Source organism: Phalangium opilio, unplaced genomic scaffold (assembly GCF_054372755.1).
Source record: "Phalangium opilio isolate 3A_F unplaced genomic scaffold, DU_Popi_V2 ptg000113l_1, whole genome shotgun sequence".
Classification (NCBI taxonomy): Eukaryota; Metazoa; Arthropoda; class Arachnida; order Opiliones; family Phalangiidae; genus Phalangium; species Phalangium opilio.
This window is the reverse complement of record NW_028324209.1, coordinates 4,838,214-4,860,092: the sequence shown is the minus strand read 5'-3', so window position 1 is coordinate 4,860,092 and position 21,879 is coordinate 4,838,214. Positions and strand designations below refer to the sequence as shown.

General features: G+C 39.5%; 2 protein-coding genes and 1 long non-coding RNA gene across 4 annotated transcripts in view; 1 reads left to right on the top strand and 2 right to left on the bottom strand.

The window, feature by feature from the left end:
- Positions 1-18,528, bottom strand: part of LOC149623486 (protein slit-like) — a 327,465-nt gene extending 308,937 nt beyond the window's left edge. For both annotated transcript variants that reach the window (XM_089852459.1, XM_089852458.1), the window contains exon 1: positions 18,446-18,528. The gene's annotated coding sequence lies outside the window, so the exon portion shown is untranslated. The remainder of the gene's footprint in view (positions 1-18,445) is intronic.
- On the top strand, positions 10,185-20,914 carry LOC149623485 (uncharacterized). The gene is made up of 2 exons (XM_089852484.1): positions 10,185-11,016; positions 19,157-20,914. Exons 1-2 carry the CDS (start codon positions 10,503-10,505, stop codon positions 20,185-20,187), a joined length of 1,545 nt encoding a protein of 514 aa, XP_089708610.1. The 5' UTR covers positions 10,185-10,502; the 3' UTR covers positions 20,188-20,914.
- The window catches only part of LOC149623484 (uncharacterized), a 57,965-nt gene continuing 54,665 nt past the window's right edge, over positions 18,580-21,879 (bottom strand). Inside the window, exon 3 of the long non-coding RNA XR_016374738.1 lies at positions 18,580-18,885. This is a non-coding gene — a long non-coding RNA (uncharacterized LOC149623484). The remainder of the gene's footprint in view (positions 18,886-21,879) is intronic.

Below are 21,879 nucleotides of genomic sequence, written 5' to 3'. Positions count from 1 at the left end.
GATAGCAAGATGATGGGATCTTTATGATTCTCCGAAGCGATACTGCCAAAATAGGGTATATCCCCGAATATTGCTGCTTGACGTTGTAGGACGGCCCCCCAATGATCACACCTAATCGAATAAATACGCTTTCTTGTCGTAACGTCATATCTGAAGGCTTGAGAAAAAAAAATATCTATTTGGATTCTAGAAATTCATTTTCCGTTCTTATAAATAATTCTTTAGTTTATTCAGGGATAGATTTAGTTTTAGGAGTAAGAATGGAGAACGGTTAGTATCTACTTCAGTCCGACTCATAGACCACCCAGTATAGAGCCCCTCCCTCCAACACGTCGTAACGAAAAGTTTACATTATCTTATTGGCTCACTTAAACTATACGTTTTGATGACGTTGCTGACGAAGACGGCGAAAAATACGTAATTCCTTTTTACCTCTATCACCTAGCTTCCTTCATACCCCTCCGTCCCGTGGAAGGGGGTCCGGGACTTTGACGCGCGCCCAGATTACTCTGTTCTCCATTCCTACTTCTATAATTAAATATATCCCTGGTTTATTTTAAACCAAGTCTATTTTTGGGAATTAAAGATAAACTTGATGAGATATATATCTCTCAATAGATAAACAACCCTCTTGAAAAATTTATGTAACCTATATTTTTCGATTCTGCATCGCATCTACACAAGCGTTTACGTAAAACGACTCCAAAACTCGTCTAAATTGGAAAAACCGACGCGATATGTTTTAAAGGCCGCATCATTTTTTTCCAAGGGCATTTCAATCCCAAACCACTCTGAAAATACCAACTATAAACACATCTTCATAGCCACATAACATACATATTTATATTTTGGTAAAAAATGACAGTTTCATGTTCCATCTAAGTTACATATTTTGAAAAGAGAGAAGAAGAAAAAAAACCAGCGCGAATGTACCGTGCAAATTCAGGAGTTTACAAGCGGCATAGAAGCGTTCATCTCCCTGTAGAGGGAATTCAAAAATGCTTCCAATTTCGAGTATATTTTCCCTAAAAAAAGAAACCAAGTTTGAACGTTGAGGTGCGGATTTGTCCCAGAAGCGCTTGTTTACATTTAAAGGAACGTTTACTGAGTTTCCATGACAGGTTATACATTCGACATTTTACTACTACTACAAATGTAATGCGAACTCGTCGCTACTAGAGGACCAATTTTACGGCCACGTGACCACTTTCACGCCTATCTAAAGAAGGAAATCATCGACAGACTTCCCTTGTCAACTTCATTTTCATCTCTTCATATCCATAACATTTTTTTGGGAGACTAAACATACTTTGGTTAGCATAAACTAGTTCTATTCCTTTGAATCTAAGCATTGTGGATTAGACAGTCTCATTTTTTAGCCACATCGTAGTATACGATGAGGCTCTTAGTTTGACCCGAGCCGTCGTCGTGGTAGTAGCAGTAGTAGTAGTGGCCGGGGTTGTCGCTTCGTTATCGTCAGATTTTAGCTTAAAAGGAACTTTACATAACCACAACCCACCCATAGGGGTAACTGTGCTCGGTTAGAGATTTAATATTAATTAAATTTTTTTTTTCGGATCGCGGTCGGGAAGCGAACCCGCGTCGCTGACGCAGTAGACAGACATTCTCCCACTGAACCATAGATACTTGATAGTATGACCGAGTTTTTATTATTTAGCTCGATCTCTAAAATGTCGGAGTGATGTGGGGTGGGGTCCATCTTAATCTCTGGGGTCGGATACTTTTGAATTTTTATCTGTGGGATCGGATACTTATGAATTTGTATGTTTGGGGTTTTTATATTTATTTTCTTTTTATATATGTGCTAATTAAATAGATGAAGATTTTCCCGGTTTCCTACCGCGCTCCTCAGTCAAACGAAGCCCTCGTGTGTGTGTATCTGCTGTGTAGTGGTTATCTCACCCGCTTCACACACCGAAGACCCCGGGTTCGAGACCACGTTTCTACGAAGAAATTCTTTTTTGCTCGTTAGTTTAAATTCACAACTAATTTAGATTAAAGAGGGTTCAACACCGTGTATCGCGGTTCGGTTGGTAGCGCCATGGAATGATAGTGCCTGCGAGATCAATCGTTAAAGATGGTCAGTATCCAATAAAGTCTAGTCTATTGAAGATACGGAAGTTGTTTTTTTATAGTTAGTTTTTAATTCGCATAACATTCAGTCATTTGGGGTCAGTACCTCAAGAGGTCGGTATCCCAATTGGGGTCAGTACCTCGTAGAGGTCGGTATCCCAATTTGGGTCAGTACCTCAAGAGGTCGGTATCCCAATGGAGGTCAGTACCTAAAGAGGTCGGTATCTCATATGGGGTCAGTACCTCAATTTCTTCAGTACCGCAATGAAGTCGTGTCTAATGGTCAGTGCTCAGTGCTCAGATACCGGAGTTCTTTTTCTTAGAGTTAATTTTTAATTCAAATAAAATTTAGTCAAACGATCTGCGATTCTATACGTGTCAATGGTGGAGTGGTTGTCTCATCCGCCCCAAATCCGGAGTGGCCCGGGTTCGGTACCGCGTAGGTGCGCCGAAGTTTTTTAAGCTTTGTAGTTCAAATTGACAACTAAATTAGCTCAAATAGCGTTCAGCAGCGTGTATCATGGCGCTGTTGGTAGCGCCATTGAATGCTGGTGCCTGAAAGATCAATCTTCGAAGATGGTCATTTTCCAATGAAGTCTTGTCTAATGAAGATAGTGCTCAGATACAGAAGTTATTTTTTATAGCTAGTTTTTAATTCAAATAAGATTTAGTCGAACGATCCGTACTTGTGTATGTGTCAATGGCGTAGTGATTATGTCATCCGCTTCACACACGGAAGGCCACGGGTCCGAGACCACGTGGGTGCTGGAGAAATTCTTTTATGCTTGTTTGTTTAAATTGACAACTAAATTAGCTCAAAGAGAGTTCAACATCGTGTATCGCGGCGCAGTTGGTAGCGCCATAGAATGATAGTGCCTGCAAGATCAATCGTTAAAGATGGTCAGTATCCAATAAAGTCTAGTCTGATGAAGATACGGAAGTTGTTTTTTTATAGTTAGTTTTTAATTCGCATAAGATTCAGTCAAACGAAGCCCTGTTGTATGTGTATCTGCAGTGTAGTGGTTATCTCACCCGCTTGACACACCGAAGGCCCCGGGTTCGAGCCCGCGTTTCTGCGAAGAAATTCTTTTATGCTCGTTAGTTTAAATTCACAACTAATTTAGATTAAAGAGTGTTCAACATCGTGTATCGTGGCTCAGTTGGTAGAGTCGTTGAATGCCAATACCTAACAGATCAATCTTCGAAGATTGTCAGAGCCCGAAGTGGTCAGTATCCCTCAGTGGATCAGTACTCAAAGTGGTTAGTATCCCTTAGTGGATCAGTACTCAAAGTGGTCAGTATCCAACAGTGGATCAGTACTCGAAGTGGTCAGTGCCCGGTGAAGTCGTGTCTAATGGTTCGTGCTCAGATACCGAAGTAACTTTTTATAGTTAGTTTTTAATTCAAATAAGATGTAGTCAAACGATGTTCATTTTTATATGTATCTGCTGTGTAGTGGTTATCTCACCCGCTTCACACACCGAAGGACCCAGGTTCGAGACCACGTGGGTGCGGAGATATTCTTTTACGTTCGTTTGTTTTAATTGACAACTAAATTAGCTCAAAGAGAGTTCAGCATCGTGTATCGTGGCGCAGTTGGTAGCGCCATTGAATGACAGTGACAGAAAGCTCAATCGTCGAAGATGGTCAGTTCCCAATGAAGTCTTCTCTAATTAAGATAGTGCTCACACACTGAAGTTATTTTTTATAGTTAGTTTTTAATTCACATAAGATTTAGTCAAACGATGCCTACATGTATATGTATCTGATGTGTAGTGGTTATCTCACCCGCTTCACAAACGGAAGGCCCCGGGTTCGAGACCACGTGGGTGCGGAGAAATTCTTTTATGTTCGTTTGTTTAAATTCACAACTAAATTAGCTCAAAGAAGGTTCATATAGGGTCAGTACCTAGTGAAGTTCGTGCTCAGATACCGAAGTTATTTTTTTAGAGTTAGTATTTATTTCAAATAAGATTTAGTCAAACGATCCGTCTTTGTATACATATCAATGGTGTAGTGGTTGTCGCATCCGCTTCCCATCCGGAAGGCTTTGGGTTCGAAACGGCGTGGGTCTGGCGAAATTTTTTATGCTCGGAAGTTATATTTGGGGTCGGATACTTCTGAATTTGTATATTTGGGGTCGGATACTTCTGAACTTGTATATTTGGGGTCGGATACTTCTAAACTTGTATCTTTGGAGTCGGATACTTCTGAACTTGTATCTTTGGGGTCGGATACTTCTGAACTTGTATCTTTGGGGTCGGATACTTCTGAATTTGTATATTTGGGGTCGGATACTTCTGAACTTGTATATTTGGGGTCGGATACTTCTGAACTTGTATCTTTGGGGTCGGATACTTCTGAACTTGTATCTTTGGGGTCGGATACTTCTGAGCTTGTTAGGGTAGGGCATCGAGGGGCTATTCACTCTGATTTTATGTACGGTAAATCATTTAAGCATTGTAAAGGATAGCTCTATTCACGGGGTAATGTAGAGAGGGGTTATCCACTCATTATGGTAGGGTATAGAGGGGCTATTCACTCGTACGATGTGGCTACTATTACGAGCCCTTGGGCCGTCTTGTTTTATCTCCAAACAGTTTTTAATTAAAAAAAAACAGAGCTACCGTTAACTTGAATTAATTTAAGAATAAAAATTAACGTTTCTTTAAGGATTTAAATAAGATGTAATTAAATCAATACTTGAAATAGTGTTTTTTTCGGTAGAAATTAATTATTAAACCGTATTTAACGAATGAACGTCATCCAATTAACTTTATCAGACATAATTAAAACTAATCTCCTTTAATATTTATGTTATTTATTGAATAAAGTTAATGAATTAACTCGTTTAAGCTTAAGAAAATTAAAAAAAAAACGATGTGAAAAAAGGTGAAGTTGGACGACAGAAATTTTCTTGACGGTTAGAACAGGGGTCTTAAAAATTTCACCAAAATCTCGAATAAAAATTAACCTCTAAACTCTGAAACTTCAAAAATAACGTAAATCCGATTAGATTGTAATAGGCCTAAATTAACAAAAACTGATTTACCGAAATAAATACGCGTATGTATCTACTGAACCAGAGTGTATATTTCAGCGCCCAATGAATCGTAACAACGGAAAAGGTAGTCAATTAGGCAACAGAAGGAAAGAAGTGGCATTTATACACTAACATCCACTTCAAAACCCGCACTGAACTACGCGGAACAGTCACAAAGTGTACTCCAAACGCGAGGGGTCGGACAACAATAGATTTGAATTCAAAGCTTTAAACCATGAATAATGCCATAAATATGACACTATGGAAGAGACTTACTGAGAGAAGGCTCGAGAATTGACAACACTCGTTTTTGCAGTCCATCTCCCTATTTAGTCTGTACTAAGCCATTGACAGCGCCTCACCAGTCGTCGCTTTACCTCGAATCTATGACCTACGTCACTTCATGACAAGCTCCCAGTAAGTTACCACTGACAAACTTATGGTGAACATATATTATGAACTTATGATACTGCTAAATGCTTTACCCCTCACTCACACGTGCTACCTCTTCGAATCTGTTGGTTAGAAAACTAAACGAAGTATAATCTCTCTTTGGTGCGTAAATCTACACTAGATTTTAGAATAGGCTAAATATAGAATACGGGAGTAGAGTAAAATTCGTCACTGGCTTTTAGCGAGGCGTCCCGAGGGTATTCCAGTGTACCCTAGTGGGCCCCCGGAGGCCTCCAATGCGCGGGATGCTAGTTGAACGGAGCTAAAGTATATTTTGGATTCTCCGGTAAAAGGTTACCATCCTTTATCCTCCCTATTCGTTTAACGAGTCTACAGTGATCGCGGGTGGAAATCTCCAAAGTTAATCTTTAATTCGTCATCTCAGGACCCTTTCGACATCGGAGGAGGCATTAACGATAATCTGCCTGCCGTCTATTCATTGTAATATCGCGGCTTTCCCGAATTTTTACATATCACCATGAATATCGAACTGTCTTGTGTGTCACCGTGCAGGGCCCCCGGTCGAATTTCGAAAATATTTATAAGAATTATAGGTATTTTTTCATAAAAATATAGGATTTCCACAATTATAGGAAATATTAATTTTTATTATTTTTTTAAAGAACCAGTAGTAACAACTAATAGACTCCCTATTAGCTGGCCACACGCAAAACTCGGACTCATCCATGGTGGTGCGCACTGAATGTTCAGTTATCAGAACCATAATATACCAAGCTATTTTTTAACTAGTTAAGCTATAATACTAGGGAAACCAGCCCCATTTTATGATATTTTTTAGACCCGAGTCCTGGTTTAACCGATGGGTTGCTTAAAATTGGCCCAAATTTCAAAATTATAGCATTTTTGGCAATTTTAGCCAAAATTATAGGATTTTTGGTGATTTTAGCCAAAGCTATAGGATTTTATAGGACATTTTTAAAAATATAAAAATTTATAGAAATTATAGGACCTCTGAGGGCCCTGTGTGTGGTGCGAAACCAAGAGCAAACCAAAAAGGGGTAGCTAGCCATAACAGTTACAGTGACAACTGAAATTGAATCTTAACGATATTCGTGTGTAAAATGTCTATATTCGGTTGGGGTATATACTGAGTCACCCAGCATGCAGGCCTACAAGGCACGCTTTCTTTTTAAGGGAGTAACTGAGTCCCTGGTGGATCTTTTTGACTCGCATTATCAGAACTAAATCCGAGCTCTCAAAGAAAAAGGCCCAAAGGTAATCGGTAAGGGAAAGCGCTAAGCTTCTCCCAGCTCTTTAATAGAAATAGCCTAGTTTATTTATGAGCGGGATTTAATGCTTTATCGTTAAGTTTATTAATTTATGATGATCATTGTTGCAGTTTTGTCTGATTTACTCGCTTTATACGAACAGGGGAAACGCGACATTTTATTGGCTAAGTGAGCGAGAGACGCCAGATTTAGTATTCAATTAAATATGCTTTAGTTCTCGTGTTGGTATGTGAAGAACATCCTCTATCAATAAATCAAATGGCAATAGCTGGCCTGTCTGTATTTTCATACAAATGCACTGATTTTTTCCAAAAAAATAAGATTAAGTACAATCAAGAAGTGATATCTAGTTTACTAGGGAGAAGGTATAAGATTCCTAAGTATTCGCGCGTCATAGTCCCAGTCCCCTTTCAAAATACAAGGGGGAAGTAAAAGGGGAATAGGCCGGACTATTTCGCCTCTCCTCAGTCGGAAAATACGTAATTTTCGTCATTCGAGTCGCGCTGACGTAAGCTTTCAAGAACCAATGAGATGCTGGTTATAATTTATAGGCGGGGATTAACTCCGGACCTACGTTTGGACTGGAGGTAAAGCTTGAAAAGTGGCTAATTTACACCTTCTCCCTAATAAACTAGATATCACTTCTTGGTACAATCTAAGGACAGCATGGTTGGAACAGATTTTTCATTTCAAAATTCCCTAACTCTTCCCAGGTTTTCCCTAAACGTCTAAGTAATTTTCACAGAATAATTAGATCACTTTTATTCACATACAGATAAGTCAGAAAATTGCGTTTAAAAATGCTATTAAAGTACGTAATTCGCTGACTTTCATAACAATTGTAAAATCGTCTTTGAAATCTTCCTGATTTTTCTGAGTTTAGTTTTAGATGATGTAAATTCCAGTTCAGCATTTTACGGATGAAACTGGCGTAATCGCCACGTTGTGGTGAAAAGAGGCGAAAAAGAGGCTAAAATACTCTACCACCTACCTCGAAAATAAAGGGGCTGAACCCCAAGCCCCCTTAAGTGTATTTAGTGCCACTGGACCCCCTCTCCATTATATATACCTGATGCCTCTCGTAAGGCTAGATTTCAATAGAAATCTAAAGGGTATATCACTATAGACTTATCGGAAGTGTATTAACTGAAAGATACAACGCGATTCGTTTCACACCCCTGCACATATACTTTGAAAAGTCCATTCATTAAAGTAGATTAGTAGATGCAAATATATCATAATTAGTGTTTTTAATAAGTCTGCACCCTAAATTAAGGGGGATGGTCTTTGGGAGATTTGAGTCGAAAATGTTCTATGACATTTTTTCATTCGGGCTTCTGTTTTCGAGTTATGATTTAAGTATTTTAGGGATGACCCCTTAATTAAATTAGAATGCTCTTTCATTTTCCTAATTAAATTTAAGGGGTCATCCGTATTGCACTTCATGTAAGGAGGGTCCGCTATCACTTTAACCACGGGGCATTTTTACAACTTCAGCAAAATATACTTCTTGTTACATTAAAACCTCCCCATCTTGTTTTTTTTTACCCACTCAGTTTAGGAAGGAATAATAGGAGAGAGCTCCAAACAAGATGTCAACCTCACTTATTCATTTTTTGAGGGTCCCGCGATCAAATATATCACTATAGAGGTTGAGGGAAAAGATTGGGACGGACAAAGGGTGCCCTTCGTATTAAACGCGTCATGGCTGCCTGATGGGAGCTAAGAAAAAAGTGGGTTGTCTTTTTTTTAGGCTTAGTGTAAGGTTTTGACAGCGTTTTTTCTTTTGTTTCCACTGTGCAGATTTTTAAAGCAGAGCGGCTTGGTTAATTTTTATGGTAATTTAACCTCTGAAATAGAATTTTTAATAGTTTATAAAAATTGGAGCCTGCGCTATGGACTTTTAGTGCCATGAGAGTAAGCCCGTCCTTGTATGTCCCGATACTGAAGGTTGCCTAAGCACCTTTTACCATCGAAATGGTCTATTGTCATGGACTGCTATACAAATTGATTAAAAGCCTTTCATGTTATCTTTCTATATTGTAAAATTCTGTTAAATACTCTTCAATTGCAGTAAAGCAATTCATTACCTAAATGAAATTCAAGAAATCCCACTCAAAAATTTGGAGCTGACTTTTTTATTTCAAAAACCGTAGTTTTGGCCATAAATTTTCAATAAAATTTGTTCCACATTCCATAATGAAGGTTCTAGTCAATTATTTCCGGTCGTGTCTATCACGGACATTACTAGACTGAATTGAGCGACTTCAAAACACTAAAAACCTTATACTTTCTGTAGACATTTATTTATCTTACAATCCACTCAAATGCTATAAATGGAAACGTGAAAGGATAAACTTAAACACCTGGATGACAAAAAGGTACATGGCGTGATCTCTGCAGACTCGGTAGGACACTTCCCCATTTGTAAAGAGGATGGAATTTTAAGATTTCTACTTTTCAACAAAGGAAAGCTGCTTACAAGCGCGAGTCGACAATTTATCAATGGATTTCGTTTCTGGGAGTGCCGAAGGACCTTCGAAGGTCGTCTTCGGTGTTTCTGACCCCCTAAGGTCGAAGTAAACTAGTCAGAAATGGTTGTCTACGATTGTGTCTCTTTTCGTGAGTGAAATACGGACGCTCCTGTTACTATGTACGGAGTTTCCCCAATTGATATGTTATTTAAAAATGCATTGGTAAATTTAAAGATCGTCTATTCCACTACAGCGTAATATATACGTAATTAATACAACTTCGAGTTTATTTACTTCCGGTTAAGATTATCACGCAAATTAACTCTTCCAATCAAAAGAATCATTCTTAAATAAAAAAAGGGAACAAAACCTATCCGCCCCCTATAAAGTCCCCAAAATTATCGCGGTTAAGTAAACGGAGAAAGAAGGGAGAGAGTCTTCTAACGAAGCCGAATTTACAGGGGTTGAAAAACGAAAAAGTAAATAGTGGAAATCGTCGAGATCGCGTCGTCGTCACTTGGCGGGAGGAGCCCCGATAGATACGGGGGCAAACCCCGATGATTGCCCGAAACTCCGCCTCTCCGATCCCTTTTCCTTCATTGTAAAAGCCTTCCAAAGCCTCATTGTCCAATAGGGGCAACGTGGGGCTTTTCCCCAACACACCGAGAGAGAAAATCGAGGAGATCGGAGCCTGGAGGAGAAGCTCGGCGCGTAAAACGTCCGAGGTAAAAGGGGGAATCAAAAATCATCCGAAAAGAGGGGGGAACGCCAAAGGAAAAGCCATTGAAAACGCTCCGTTTGATGGTGGCTGATATTCCTCAGGTAGAAAAGCTATTAGATATCTAACAGGGACCAAACTCGACGGGACTACTTTACGTTAGAGAGAGCCCGGGTTACTATTAGGTACCCCAAAAGGAGCGCCTAATTTGAGAGAGTATCGAGGGGGTGGGTTAAATAATAAGGGGGAGTGAAACTGTGAAAGTCGATCCCTGGTACAAACTATCTTCTAGATTGCGCAAAATTTTCTATTGCCGTTAACCGTTTTGGAAGCGAGCAACGTGACATTAAAGCACGCTCAAAGTCTTTTGACAAGACACTTAGAGTCGAACAGTTGCGCAAATTGTGAACTCGCGTCAAAACGGGCATGTTGAACTGAAGTTGAACTCGGAGACTTTTAAAGTTAAAACCATGGCGACGGATCAACAACGGAAGGAGTCAACGCCAAGTCCGACTAATGGGGCTCCAACGGCGCCAAATTCCTCGGACAATTCTCCGCCAAAATCTTCCCCGGGGTTGAATCAAGCGCCCGTTCCGACTGTTAATAAGAACCCTTTCTCCATCAGTAGTATTTTGGCCAGGAGCGACCCGAAAAAGAGATCAGTAGGTCCGGTACCCGGAACCGTCGCCCCCATACCGCAAATCCCAGCGTGTTTCGAGGCGGTTGCCGCCGGGGAGTTCGCTACCGTTCCGACCTCGATCCAGCACGCGGCCGCGGCGGCCAGAGTATGTTTGGACTCACAGACGTTGTCCGGTTTATCGGCCGCGTTTCGCGGGTCAGCCGCTGGACATTTTTTACCCGTACACGTTCACCCTTCCGTTTCCGGCGGCGATTTTCCGCGAAAACCAACACCGTGGTATCCATGGACCCAAATAGAAACTTCCGCCAATGGAAATTCCGAAGCAAATGTACCTATTTCATCTGGTAAGTACAGCATTCGTTAATTTGTAATGTCAAGGCATCCAAACTGCAAGCGCGCACGCGACCCCATCGTGTAAAGCAAAACATTACCAATCTAACCCAGGTACACGTGTTTTCATTCCATATGCACCTCAGGAGAGCTGGTATTTTCTCCATTGATTTTCTCGGGGAAATTTAGAGGGGTGTAAAATTTCTGGCTTGGTAATGTTAGCCTTTTGATAATGCGCGCCTCTTCGACAGAATTATAACTTAAATAAATTGCGAATACTGAGAAATGCGGAGTTTTCCATTTGCTTCTATAGCAATCTGCCACCGTGAAGTAACATTTAGGAAAACTAACAACGAGTAACGCACTTTCTAGGAATCGCTTACTTTCACTCCTATAAAATTACTCCATGCCAATAGAAAACGGTTTTAAAAATTCAATTTCATAGATCGAAAAGGAGTAATATACTTTCTCGTGCAACGGGAGATGAATTTATATTCAAGAATGAACTTCTCAACATCGCGTGTCACTTTGATATTAAAAAGGATCCGTAAAATAATCACAAACGTCTTAAAGCGTAACTTAACGACAAAAAGGCTGTCGTTTAGATTAAGTATAGCATCAGTCTCGCAACGATGACTTTTATGTAATATATAGCCTATACAGACATGTCGTATTAAGCCTAAAATAATAGATAATTCAATCCCTACGGTACCTCTTTTTCAATTATAAAAGTTAAAACAAGAGCAAGGCAGATGTTCTTCGATCAAAAAAAAAAGACTCTTCGGCAAAGAGAAAGCATTGGGGCGGGAGGTTTGAACATCACCTGGTCCTTGTTAGCGCGTGTTTGTTAAGGGTAAACCTTAGGTAAACGTAGGTGAACCGCAAAAATTGGTTAAAATGTATATATATTAAAACAGAAGTAAATAAACTCGATGGTATGGTCTTCGTAACGTTTTATTAATTTTGTTAGTTTTGTTAGTTATGGAATCAAAATTATAGTTTGTAAGCTTCAAAATTTCCTGAGAAGTCGATTTTTTAGTAAAACCAATCCACTAAAGAAATATAATACAAACTGGAGTAAAATATCCTGGAAAATACCGTCAAAAATACGAGTGTCAAGACCCTGACGTCAAATACTCAACCGCATTAAGAGATAATCAATTAAGTCATTACTAACTTCTAATTTAATCTATTTCTACAAATACAATGTCAGAATAAAAAAGAATTGGCAACCAGACATTAACTAATGACACAACTCTTTTACGCCGTTTGATTATTAATTCGATATTTTAGATAATTAACCAACCCATTCGATTGAAGCCACGTGCCAGTTCATCGTAACCTTTGACAGAGATATTATTACCCGTATGATAGAAGCCGTGACTTCTGTCACGAAATTTAATATGGAAAGGCTAAGGAGGGACCCCCTTGTCACAAAAGGGTCGCGTTTTAATCCGTTCCGTTTTGTACCTCTTCAAAATGTTAATGCGCGTAGTTTCAAAGTATAAGGGCCTACTAGTCTCGTGACACGAACGATGCACCACGCGAGCAGTTTTCATGGCTCCGTGACTTTCTGTCAAATGATTTGATAATGGGTTGCACGCGCGCTATCCAGGAATATAAACCGGAAGTTATGTCCGCGATGAGATGACTTCATTTAAAATAAAAAAAAAATAAAATACAAGTTGGGAAAACCAAAATATTACCTCTCCGAGTCAAGAGAAGGACTACCTACAAACTTATTTACCCAGTTATGGAAATGTTTCTTTTTTTTATGAACAAATACTGAAGTTAAAATTTATGAAATATTAAAGCAGTATACAAAGCATAGCAAATATACTGTAAATCAGACGACATTTTACATCCAATAAGGATATACTTGTACACATTAAAATCATCCGATGGGGGAAAAACGGGAAATGAAGAGATAAAACTTTGGAGGGATATTACCTTTACGTATTTGTAAAGGCCCAATTTGCTACTCCTCAACTGTATACCCTCTATGTTCAAAGCCATATTCACAACAGGGTTGCCATGTAAACACTATCCTCTCCTTTCACCTCAACAATTTTCTTAGTTTGTCAACATGACGATTAAAGTTACATAACACCAAAGCTAATTTGTGGCTACACACACTGAAGGTAAATGCGCACCATAAAAAGCATGAACACACGAAGCTATAATCCGATTACGATCAGACCTTTCACTGATCTGGGCTGCGTTCAGCAGAGCTCACCAAAAAAGACAGCGGATTTTGGAAAACGTTTTCTGGTGAGATCTGTCGTCATAGCTTTTCTCCGGTCATCGGTCTTTTAAAAATGAAGCTAGCGCAATAAAGCGTGCAAGGTACAAAGGCTTAACAAAAATTGTATGATAACATATTTATGGAGATAGATAAGAACAACTTTTATAATTAAACATAGAAACTAACATGTCTCTTAAACTTCTCGCCGCTCTCGCGTGATCAACTTGTTTCACGCCAATTAAATAGCTATAGTCTCATCAGAATCAGCAAGAGCTATTTGTATTAATTCCTCCATGCTTTTTCGCCAAGCTGAGAACTACGCGTTTTACGTCACGTTATCCAAAAACCCGACTATTTTCCTTGAAGACCGCGCTGGCTCACTGAGCACCGTGACGTCAAAATTCAATAACAAAATCCCGTTCTGGATGACACTGCTAACAGCGCCTGACAGCGCTGAGCTCTGCTGAACGCGGCCCAGATTTCCACCATGATTATAAAGTCTAAGCCTAATTATTTAAAAGTGTATTTAACTTTCGGCTCACTCTGAACCGTTAATGTCTCTGTATTACAGAAACGAAAACCAAACCCAAGCGTTTACTTTTTGGTTCACTAGGCCTAATGACAAATAAAAGTTCATTTGCCCAATATAGTTGCGTTCTTCTTGAAATCACTTTAGAAAGAATTATGCTATAAACAGATGTAGTATAGCTTAAGTAATATATAAACATCGATTTCAAATAATAATAATAAAAAATATTCTTGGGATATCAGAATGAAACAGAGCTTTATAGCTACAAAACCACTAAAGGCATCGAAATTACGAAAAATATTTCCATATATTAATAATATATTATGAGAAAACCAAATATTAAGGTTTTGTAGGATTTCTTTCCACAAAACAAAGCGAACTGCTAACGCGGTGCACTAACGGACGGACACACACAGACTAAAACATAGGCTGCTTTTTAACTCTTTCCGTTTTAATTTTGAGTTGAGAAACTAGATTATCTTAAATATTAAAATAAATATAATTAATATTAAATATTTTCTTCGTTAGTTGTTCGCCTTATAGAGCGTTACATCGCGTTGATAAAGAACAATTAGACATTCTTGAGAGACTTGACTAATTTTGGCGTTTGAAATGAAGCATACGCCGGTTGCATTACCTTACTCAAATAGGTAGTATATAAGGGTGTCGAACTACAGCTAAAAGCAAGAACAACCGCAATTGCGAAAACCTTTGGTGGACAACCCACCCTAGGGAGGCTAGACGTTTCTCGTAACCCTAGCTGATCGCCGCGAATGTCTTAAACCAAACGATGACTATGGAGTTAGAAGCCAATAAGACAGATTGGTGTCTATGTGGAATAGACGGAAGACCAGTAGATGGTGGTGTTTAGAAGCCAGTATGTACAGACTGGTGTCCAAGTGGGATGGACGAAGACCAGAAGATGGTGGTGATTAGAAGCCAGTATGTACAGACTGGTGTCCATGTGGGATGGACGAAGACCAAAAGATAGTGGAGATTAGAAGCCAGTATGTACAGACTGGTGTCCAAGTGGAATGGACGAAGACCCGAAGATGGTGGTGATTAGAAGCCAATGAATACAGACTGGTGTCCATGTGGGATGGACGAAGACCAAAAGATGGTGGTGATTAGAAGCCAGTAAGTACAGACTGGTGTCCGTGTGGGATGGACAAAGACGAGAAGATGGTGGTGTGAGAACTCAAGTAAAGGAGCCATTTCCGTGACTGTGAAAGCAGTTCGGAAATGGCGAACACGTTTGCTCCGATTTGGAAACTGCGAACGCGGTCACGTGGGTGTAACAACAGACAAACACACAGACAGACACACACACACGTCGAAATTAGAACCTCTCCGTGACATACGTCACTCGGAGAGGTAAAAAATTGGTGCCTCTGACGCGTGCTTGTAATTAATTGTATTTCCGTGCACTTAGATTGTATTTATTGAGAGGAAAAATGCACTATCTATTACGTTAAAAAACGCTGTAATAACAAACTTCTATGTATATTAAAGAAAACTTCGCGCAGATTTTATTTAAAAATATATTTCATATTATTAAGTTCTGCAAAGTAAATTCCATTCTGAACTTCACCGAACAATCACAGGGTGACCATGGCAAAGCCTTGAAAAAATATAGGAAAATTACAATTGATTTATAGGAAATTATAGGAGATGTTTTATTAAAAAAAAAAAGGATAATATAGGAGAATTGCCATGGTGGAAACATGGATTTATAATACAAGCTTAAGTTCAAGTTGGTGGCAGATTGCTAGTAGCTTATGGAAAACGCCATTACTTTCTGTGAGATCTATTAAAACCAACAGTGGAGCCCGAACAAACTATAAATAATTTCGAAAAACAGAAAAATATAGGAAAAATGCCCAAATTATAGAAACTAATAGAAAGATATCTGAAAATAAGAAAATATAGGAAATATGGTCACCCTTCAATTAAATTATTAAGAGTGCGGTTTATTTTGATGTCGCTTCAATGTCTTTACGGAACATACCGATAACAATTAAGCAATTAGTTATTGTTAAAATTTCGCCACTGTTGCCTACGCAATTGTCAAGCCTTAATAACAAGGGATATTTCTAAAGAAAAGTCTCCACTCTCGCGGCGACAAAACAATATCAGGTAACAGCGTACGCGGAAATTAGTCGTTCACTGGAAAACGGTTCTATTAAAAGCAATCGATTATCGCGTGTAATCGATCATTTATCTAGAACAATGTAATGAAGATACCTCGAAATTTTTCTTCCCTTTTACGAAGCATCCATTTTTAACGCAAAGTACTTAGGAAGAAGGGTTAAAAATCTAGAAAATCTTGGATGGGTGGGTGGCCTGAATGAATTTAATAATTGCAAGAATTTTGAACTTAATTGAATTCTTCACGTATTTACTAAATGCAAGAGTAAATCAACCAGGAGTGAAGTAAAATTTTTACAGGGTGTTTCTGATAGACATTTAGGAAACACCCTGTATAGAACGACGGAGCGTTGAATTACAAACTTGATTTACAAAGGTTAGGCTACCATGCTAAAGCTGGGGCTAAGTACATCTAGACCAAATAGCCCCACGGTAACAACAAGAAGTGATATCTAGTTTATTAGGGAGAATGTATAAGATGCCTAAGTATTCGCGCGCCATAGTCCCAGTCCCCCTTTCAAAATACAAGGGGGGACGTAAACGGAGGCCAGGCTATTTCGCCTCTCCTCAGTCGGAAAATACGTAATTTTCGTCATTCGCGTCGCGCTGGCGTGATCTTTCAAGAACCAATGAAATGCTGGTTGTAATTTAGAGGCGGGGATTAACTCCGGACCTACGTTTGGACTAGAGATAAAGCTGGAGCTGGAAATGTGGCGAATTTATACCTTCTCCCTAATAAACTAGATATCACTTCTTGGTAACACAGAGCTTTTTCGACCCGCAGTAAAAGATGAACTATACACTCAGCTAAGAAGTCCGTGTCTTCATGGAGAAATTCAGTCAATTCCTATTACCACTCTTAAAAAGGGTATATATTTCCCACTAAAACCACAGTACTTATATTATCAAATTAGTATACCTTTCTAAGAATGCGCCTATAATGCAGGGAGTTGGTGGGTGGAGAGTGGACCCTTTTAATAACGTCATTCAACAGAAGGCTGCTGGTTCCATTTAAAACCCAAAGAGACGGGGAGGGGGGAGAGTTTAGAGAAGGGTAGTGCATAAATGAGAAGGGCGTTGGTTAGAAAATCCTAAAGACCAGAGGAGAAGGAATGAGGGGGAGGGGGGTTGATAGTAAAATGGTCTGGAAAGCGAGCGAGGCTGCGAGGGCAAAGGGGGGAAGCAACGGGGTCATAAAAACCCCAATTAGGAGATCCCTGTATCCCTAGATTAGAACGAATTAACGACTAGATGGTTTTAACCCGAATTTTCCTCGAAAACCTTCCTTCCTACCCGTCGTCCCCTTTACCTTATATCCTAAAACCCCCAATATCCCAGGCCGGGTAAAAGTTTACCTTTCAAATTAATCCCCATGATTGGTTCCACTTCAATGGTGGGCGTGGCCTTCATCCGTTAAGAGCCCTCTTGCAACGGGACAAAAATCAATCAACTAATTAACCCCGTAGCGACTAGCGGACGCTAAGCCTTTGCCAATGAAGTTCGTGAAAGTGAGTGGGGTAGCTAGGGGTGATGCCCGTTTCTCTTCCTCCCACGCAGCACCCCTCGAACGTAAGATTTTCTGCTCCTAAACCGATATAGTTGGGCTTTCACCGCGTAATATAGGGTCAGTTTTTGGTATATGTCAGATTAAGGGGGTACTAGTAGAGTTCGTACTTGGGGGATTTCATTGGGTTTTGCAGAAGCAAATTAAAGTTACTCGCGGAAGTAATCCTCGAGGAAATAACCTCCATTACGAACGTAAAAACGTAGAAGTGACACTGGGAATTACTGTGGTGCAGCGACGATGGGAGGATCCTGTATCATACCCCCTTTATTGACGTCATCCTGACCCAAGCGTCTTTTATTTACCTAGTACCCGCCTACGTCTTGAAGATAAAGATTCCAATTGTTAAATCTTTCCGTTTTAGCTCCATTATTTGCTCCTAAAGCACGTATCCTTGGGCTAACATGAAAAATCGACGCAAATTGTGATTCTCAATTTTTTTTATTTGGGGGTTCTGAAAACTTCGGGTTTATTTTCTATTGATGGCGTGGTTTTTGGAGCAAAGGGGATTGGGGTTTTCTATACAGACGTTATAAGGCGCAACGCGTATCGAAAAGAAAAGGAATTAACGTTTATATATAGTTTTGGGAAAAAGGAAATTGCCGATTAATGGATGTAACACCAGGGCAAATGGGTTTGGTTTTTATTAATACGCAATGAAGGATCGTATATACGCTTGTTGATTTAAGAGAGAGTTGATATGCTGGGGAAGACTATAATTAACGCTTGGGGATTTGGATGTATTCGGGCCTTTTTGATTATATTACGATTTAGTCTTAATGCAAATGGCCCGGGGATTGCGCCAATCAACGTTTATATATCGATAGTTAATTGTTTATGACGTCAAACGTCATTGAATTGAGCAAGTTTCGGAATTCTGTCGAATTCCTAGATTGTGGGTATACATTAATATTTGACACGTATGGGTATCAAGGAAAAAAATGTTGGTTTACTTACATTTCATATGAATGGCAGTTATTTCCGCTTGAAGCTCCCGACGACGAAAACAGTTCATTTTGTATTTTCATTGAAAATGTTCTATTTGTAAGTTCGTTTGAAAATCAGGATCAAAACCGAGTCTGTTTGCGAAGTTGGCAACTTTCCGAGAGCGATTCAAAACACTTTTCAACGTTACAGTGGCGAAAAAGTAAACGCGTCGGTCAAAGTCAATCGTCTTAGTCAAAATGCGTCCGCTCGCGTTTGTTAGATACTATGGGGTTCAAAAACCGTGCCTTTTCGCGAAACCACAAAAACGATGCGCAATCCACAATGTTCACAAAATGAACTACATGCGTCGGGTTCGAATTCAAGATGGCAGTTGGTTTTATAAAGTTGCAATGAAAAATGGCAACTTGAGATGTTTTTGCCAGTGCACGTTTGGATTTGTTCACGTATAACTGTAAGAAAGAAAAAGAGTAATTTGATTAGCATTGCAATTTAATTAAAGGCGAGTATAATTACCCTAAAGCGACGTCATTTTATTGGAAGCGTAGGTCGATACCACCCTTCCTAATAATAGCGGATCAGTTCAGATTTTAGCATATAGTAAACCGCGGAGAAAAATGATCTGAACCGATGTTATTATTGAGGAAGATATATGACTAATGTGAAATATGTATTAAGTTGACGACTTAAATTAACAAAGTCGATATTTTGGATTCTTTATAGCGGGATTACTACACCATCACCATCAATTGACATCCCGACCCAACCAGGTGCCATCCCCGGCCAGAACGGCGTCCATCCGCTCAGATCAAACGGACCAAGAACTTAGTCGCTCCCCGTCGCCCATCACCCCACCGCCACCGACGTCGTCGTCATCTTTGTCACAAACAGTCACGTCATCCTCGTTACCTCTTCACCTCCATTCGCACCACGCGGCTCACCATCATACTATCGCGCACCACATGCTCCATGTCCCAGTCTCCTCATCAGGACACGTCATCATGCATCCGGGACTCGTGGGTTCGCATCAATCCCACCACCACCATAGTCACCACCTTGGACAAAGTAGTCCTCACCTGCACGGAGAGTGTCCCGGAAGCGGTAACGGAAGTACGATACGTAATACCAACTCGGCACCCAATCAGAGCGACGACGACGAGGACATCGCGGCGGATGGTTCTACGTCGTCTGGGGGAAGCGCTAATAACGCCGGAAGTTGCGGGAGGAATAGCAGTAACGGAGGAGGAAGTAATGGCGGAGATTCGGACAAGTCCAAGAAGAACCGACGTAAAAAGAAAACCAGGACCGTTTTCACTCGTAGTCAAGTGTTCCAACTGGAATCTACGTTCGATATGAAAAGGTACTTGTCCTCATCTGAGCGCGCGGGTTTGGCCGCTTCTTTACATTTGACCGAGACGCAAGTCAAGATATGGTTTCAAAATCGCAGGAACAAATGGAAAAGACAATTGGCCGCCGAATTAGAGGCGGCAAATATGGCCCATGCCGCCCAGAGAATGGTTCGAGTTCCTATCCTATATCACGATAGCGGGGCAGCGGCCGTAGCTGCCGCCGTTTCGGCCGCCGCGGCGGCCGGAGCAGCCAATGTCTCGGCTAATTCCCACGGCGGTGCTACCCCAGAATCCTCCAACTCCTTAGTGGCAGCTTTGGGCAGTTATTACTATCATTCCCCTTACGGTTCTTCAGCACCCGGACAGTCCCCGACAGTACGGGCGCCTTTACCAGGACTGGTCTAGCGTACACTATAGTGTAGATTTTCATTTAAGAAAAGAGAAAAAACCCAAAGAAACTTGACCAAAAACCAAATTTCCCAACGTGTGTGTAAAAGTTAAGAACTCTATAATCCTTCGAACGTTTTACGTAAGTGTAAATTTTTCTTTTAAATTTTCTAAATTATTATTCGTGATAATTAAATTGAGAAATGTAAATTTTACCTCTAATTATGTTTTCTACGAGTCATAATGAGGTTGAAAACACGGTTTTAAAATTTAAACATTCGTATCTTTATTAACCGTAGTAATTTTAATTTACTGGAAGATTTGAAAAAATATTAATTTTAATTCGTAAGTTAAAGTTCAGTTTTTAGAAATCGAAAACTCGTTTTTGCTTAATTCATATTTCTTTTTATACAATTTATAAAATTACTACGGTGAATAAATGTTTAATTTTTTATTATAAACTGTTTTGTTGATAATTAATTCTCGCTTTTAAACCCGGGACAATTTGTAAGAGTAAAAAAAAAATGTACAGAAATTATATTCGTTCTAAAAACAAAATACCTAAAATTACGTAATTTACAAATTTGCTGTTTCTTAATTAAGTCATTAAAAAAATGCCTGCGGAATATATAAAATTATTTAAGAAAGATGCGTGTAAAATAAAAATAAAAAAAAACATTTGTGTATAAATTATCCCGGGCTGATTATTAGAGATCTGAATAAATTAAAAATTTCAACTATTAAATTTATAGATTCAATCATTTCACTAAAACACTGAATTAATCTATATCTATATCTATATAAATCAAAGTCCTGACTGACTGAATGACAGACTGACTGATAATCAACGCCCAGCCCAAACCGCTTGCCCTAGAAGGCTGAAAATTTGCAGGAACGTTACTCATAAGTAGTAGGCGCGTACTAAGAAAGATTTTTCCAATCCGCCGCCATCTAAAAAAATGGCGCCCAGAAATGTAAAAAATATTCTCTATGCAATTAAGTACACGCGTTTCAACCGATTTCACAAATATTTAGTACACTGGTTTGCTTTAACCTATAGACGGGCTGAATGGTCTTTCGGGTTCGATTTTTCGCTATCTTTTAAAATGGCGCCCAGAAATGTAAGAAAATATTCTCTATGCAATAAAGTCCGCGCGTATTAACCGATTTCACAAATATTTAGTACAATGGTTTCCTTTAACCTATAGACGGGCTGAATGGTATTTTGGGTTCGATTTGTTGCCATCTTTTTAAATGGCGGCCAAAAACTTAAAAACCCATCTTTATGGAATAATGTCCGCGTGAAAAGTAATAAAAAATATCCCGACGGGCTGACGGACTGTGCCGAGTGCCTTAGCTCATTGGGTGCTACAAAAATATTAGTCATCAGTAAAATCTACACATTCTTTATATCAATTTAGATGGAAGTTCTTATTACACGCGAGCGACGCCGCGGGGAACGGCTAGTAATATTGATAAATTCGTACAAGAAATGAAAGGGGGTTCCAATACAAAATAAAATTAAAGTCACAACTTGAATGCCAATCATAGCACTGATATTACCCCTTTTTATAGCCCATCAGGCCAAAGTAACCACCTCAAATAAGTCAAAATGGAACAGTTTTACACGCTAAAAGATGATCCCCAGTTTGTGAATCGTCACCAGAAGGGATAAACATCCAATTTTGTAGAGAAAAAAAATATTATTTC

Coding starts and splice junctions, on each gene's coding strand:
- LOC149623485 (XM_089852484.1), top strand. CDS start 10,503: ATGGCGACGGATCAACAACGGAAGGAGTCAACGCCAAGTCCGACTAAT. Junction 11,017..19,156: donor AAATGTACCTATTTCATCTG/GTAAGTACAGCA, acceptor GATTCTTTATAG/CGGGATTACTACACCATCAC.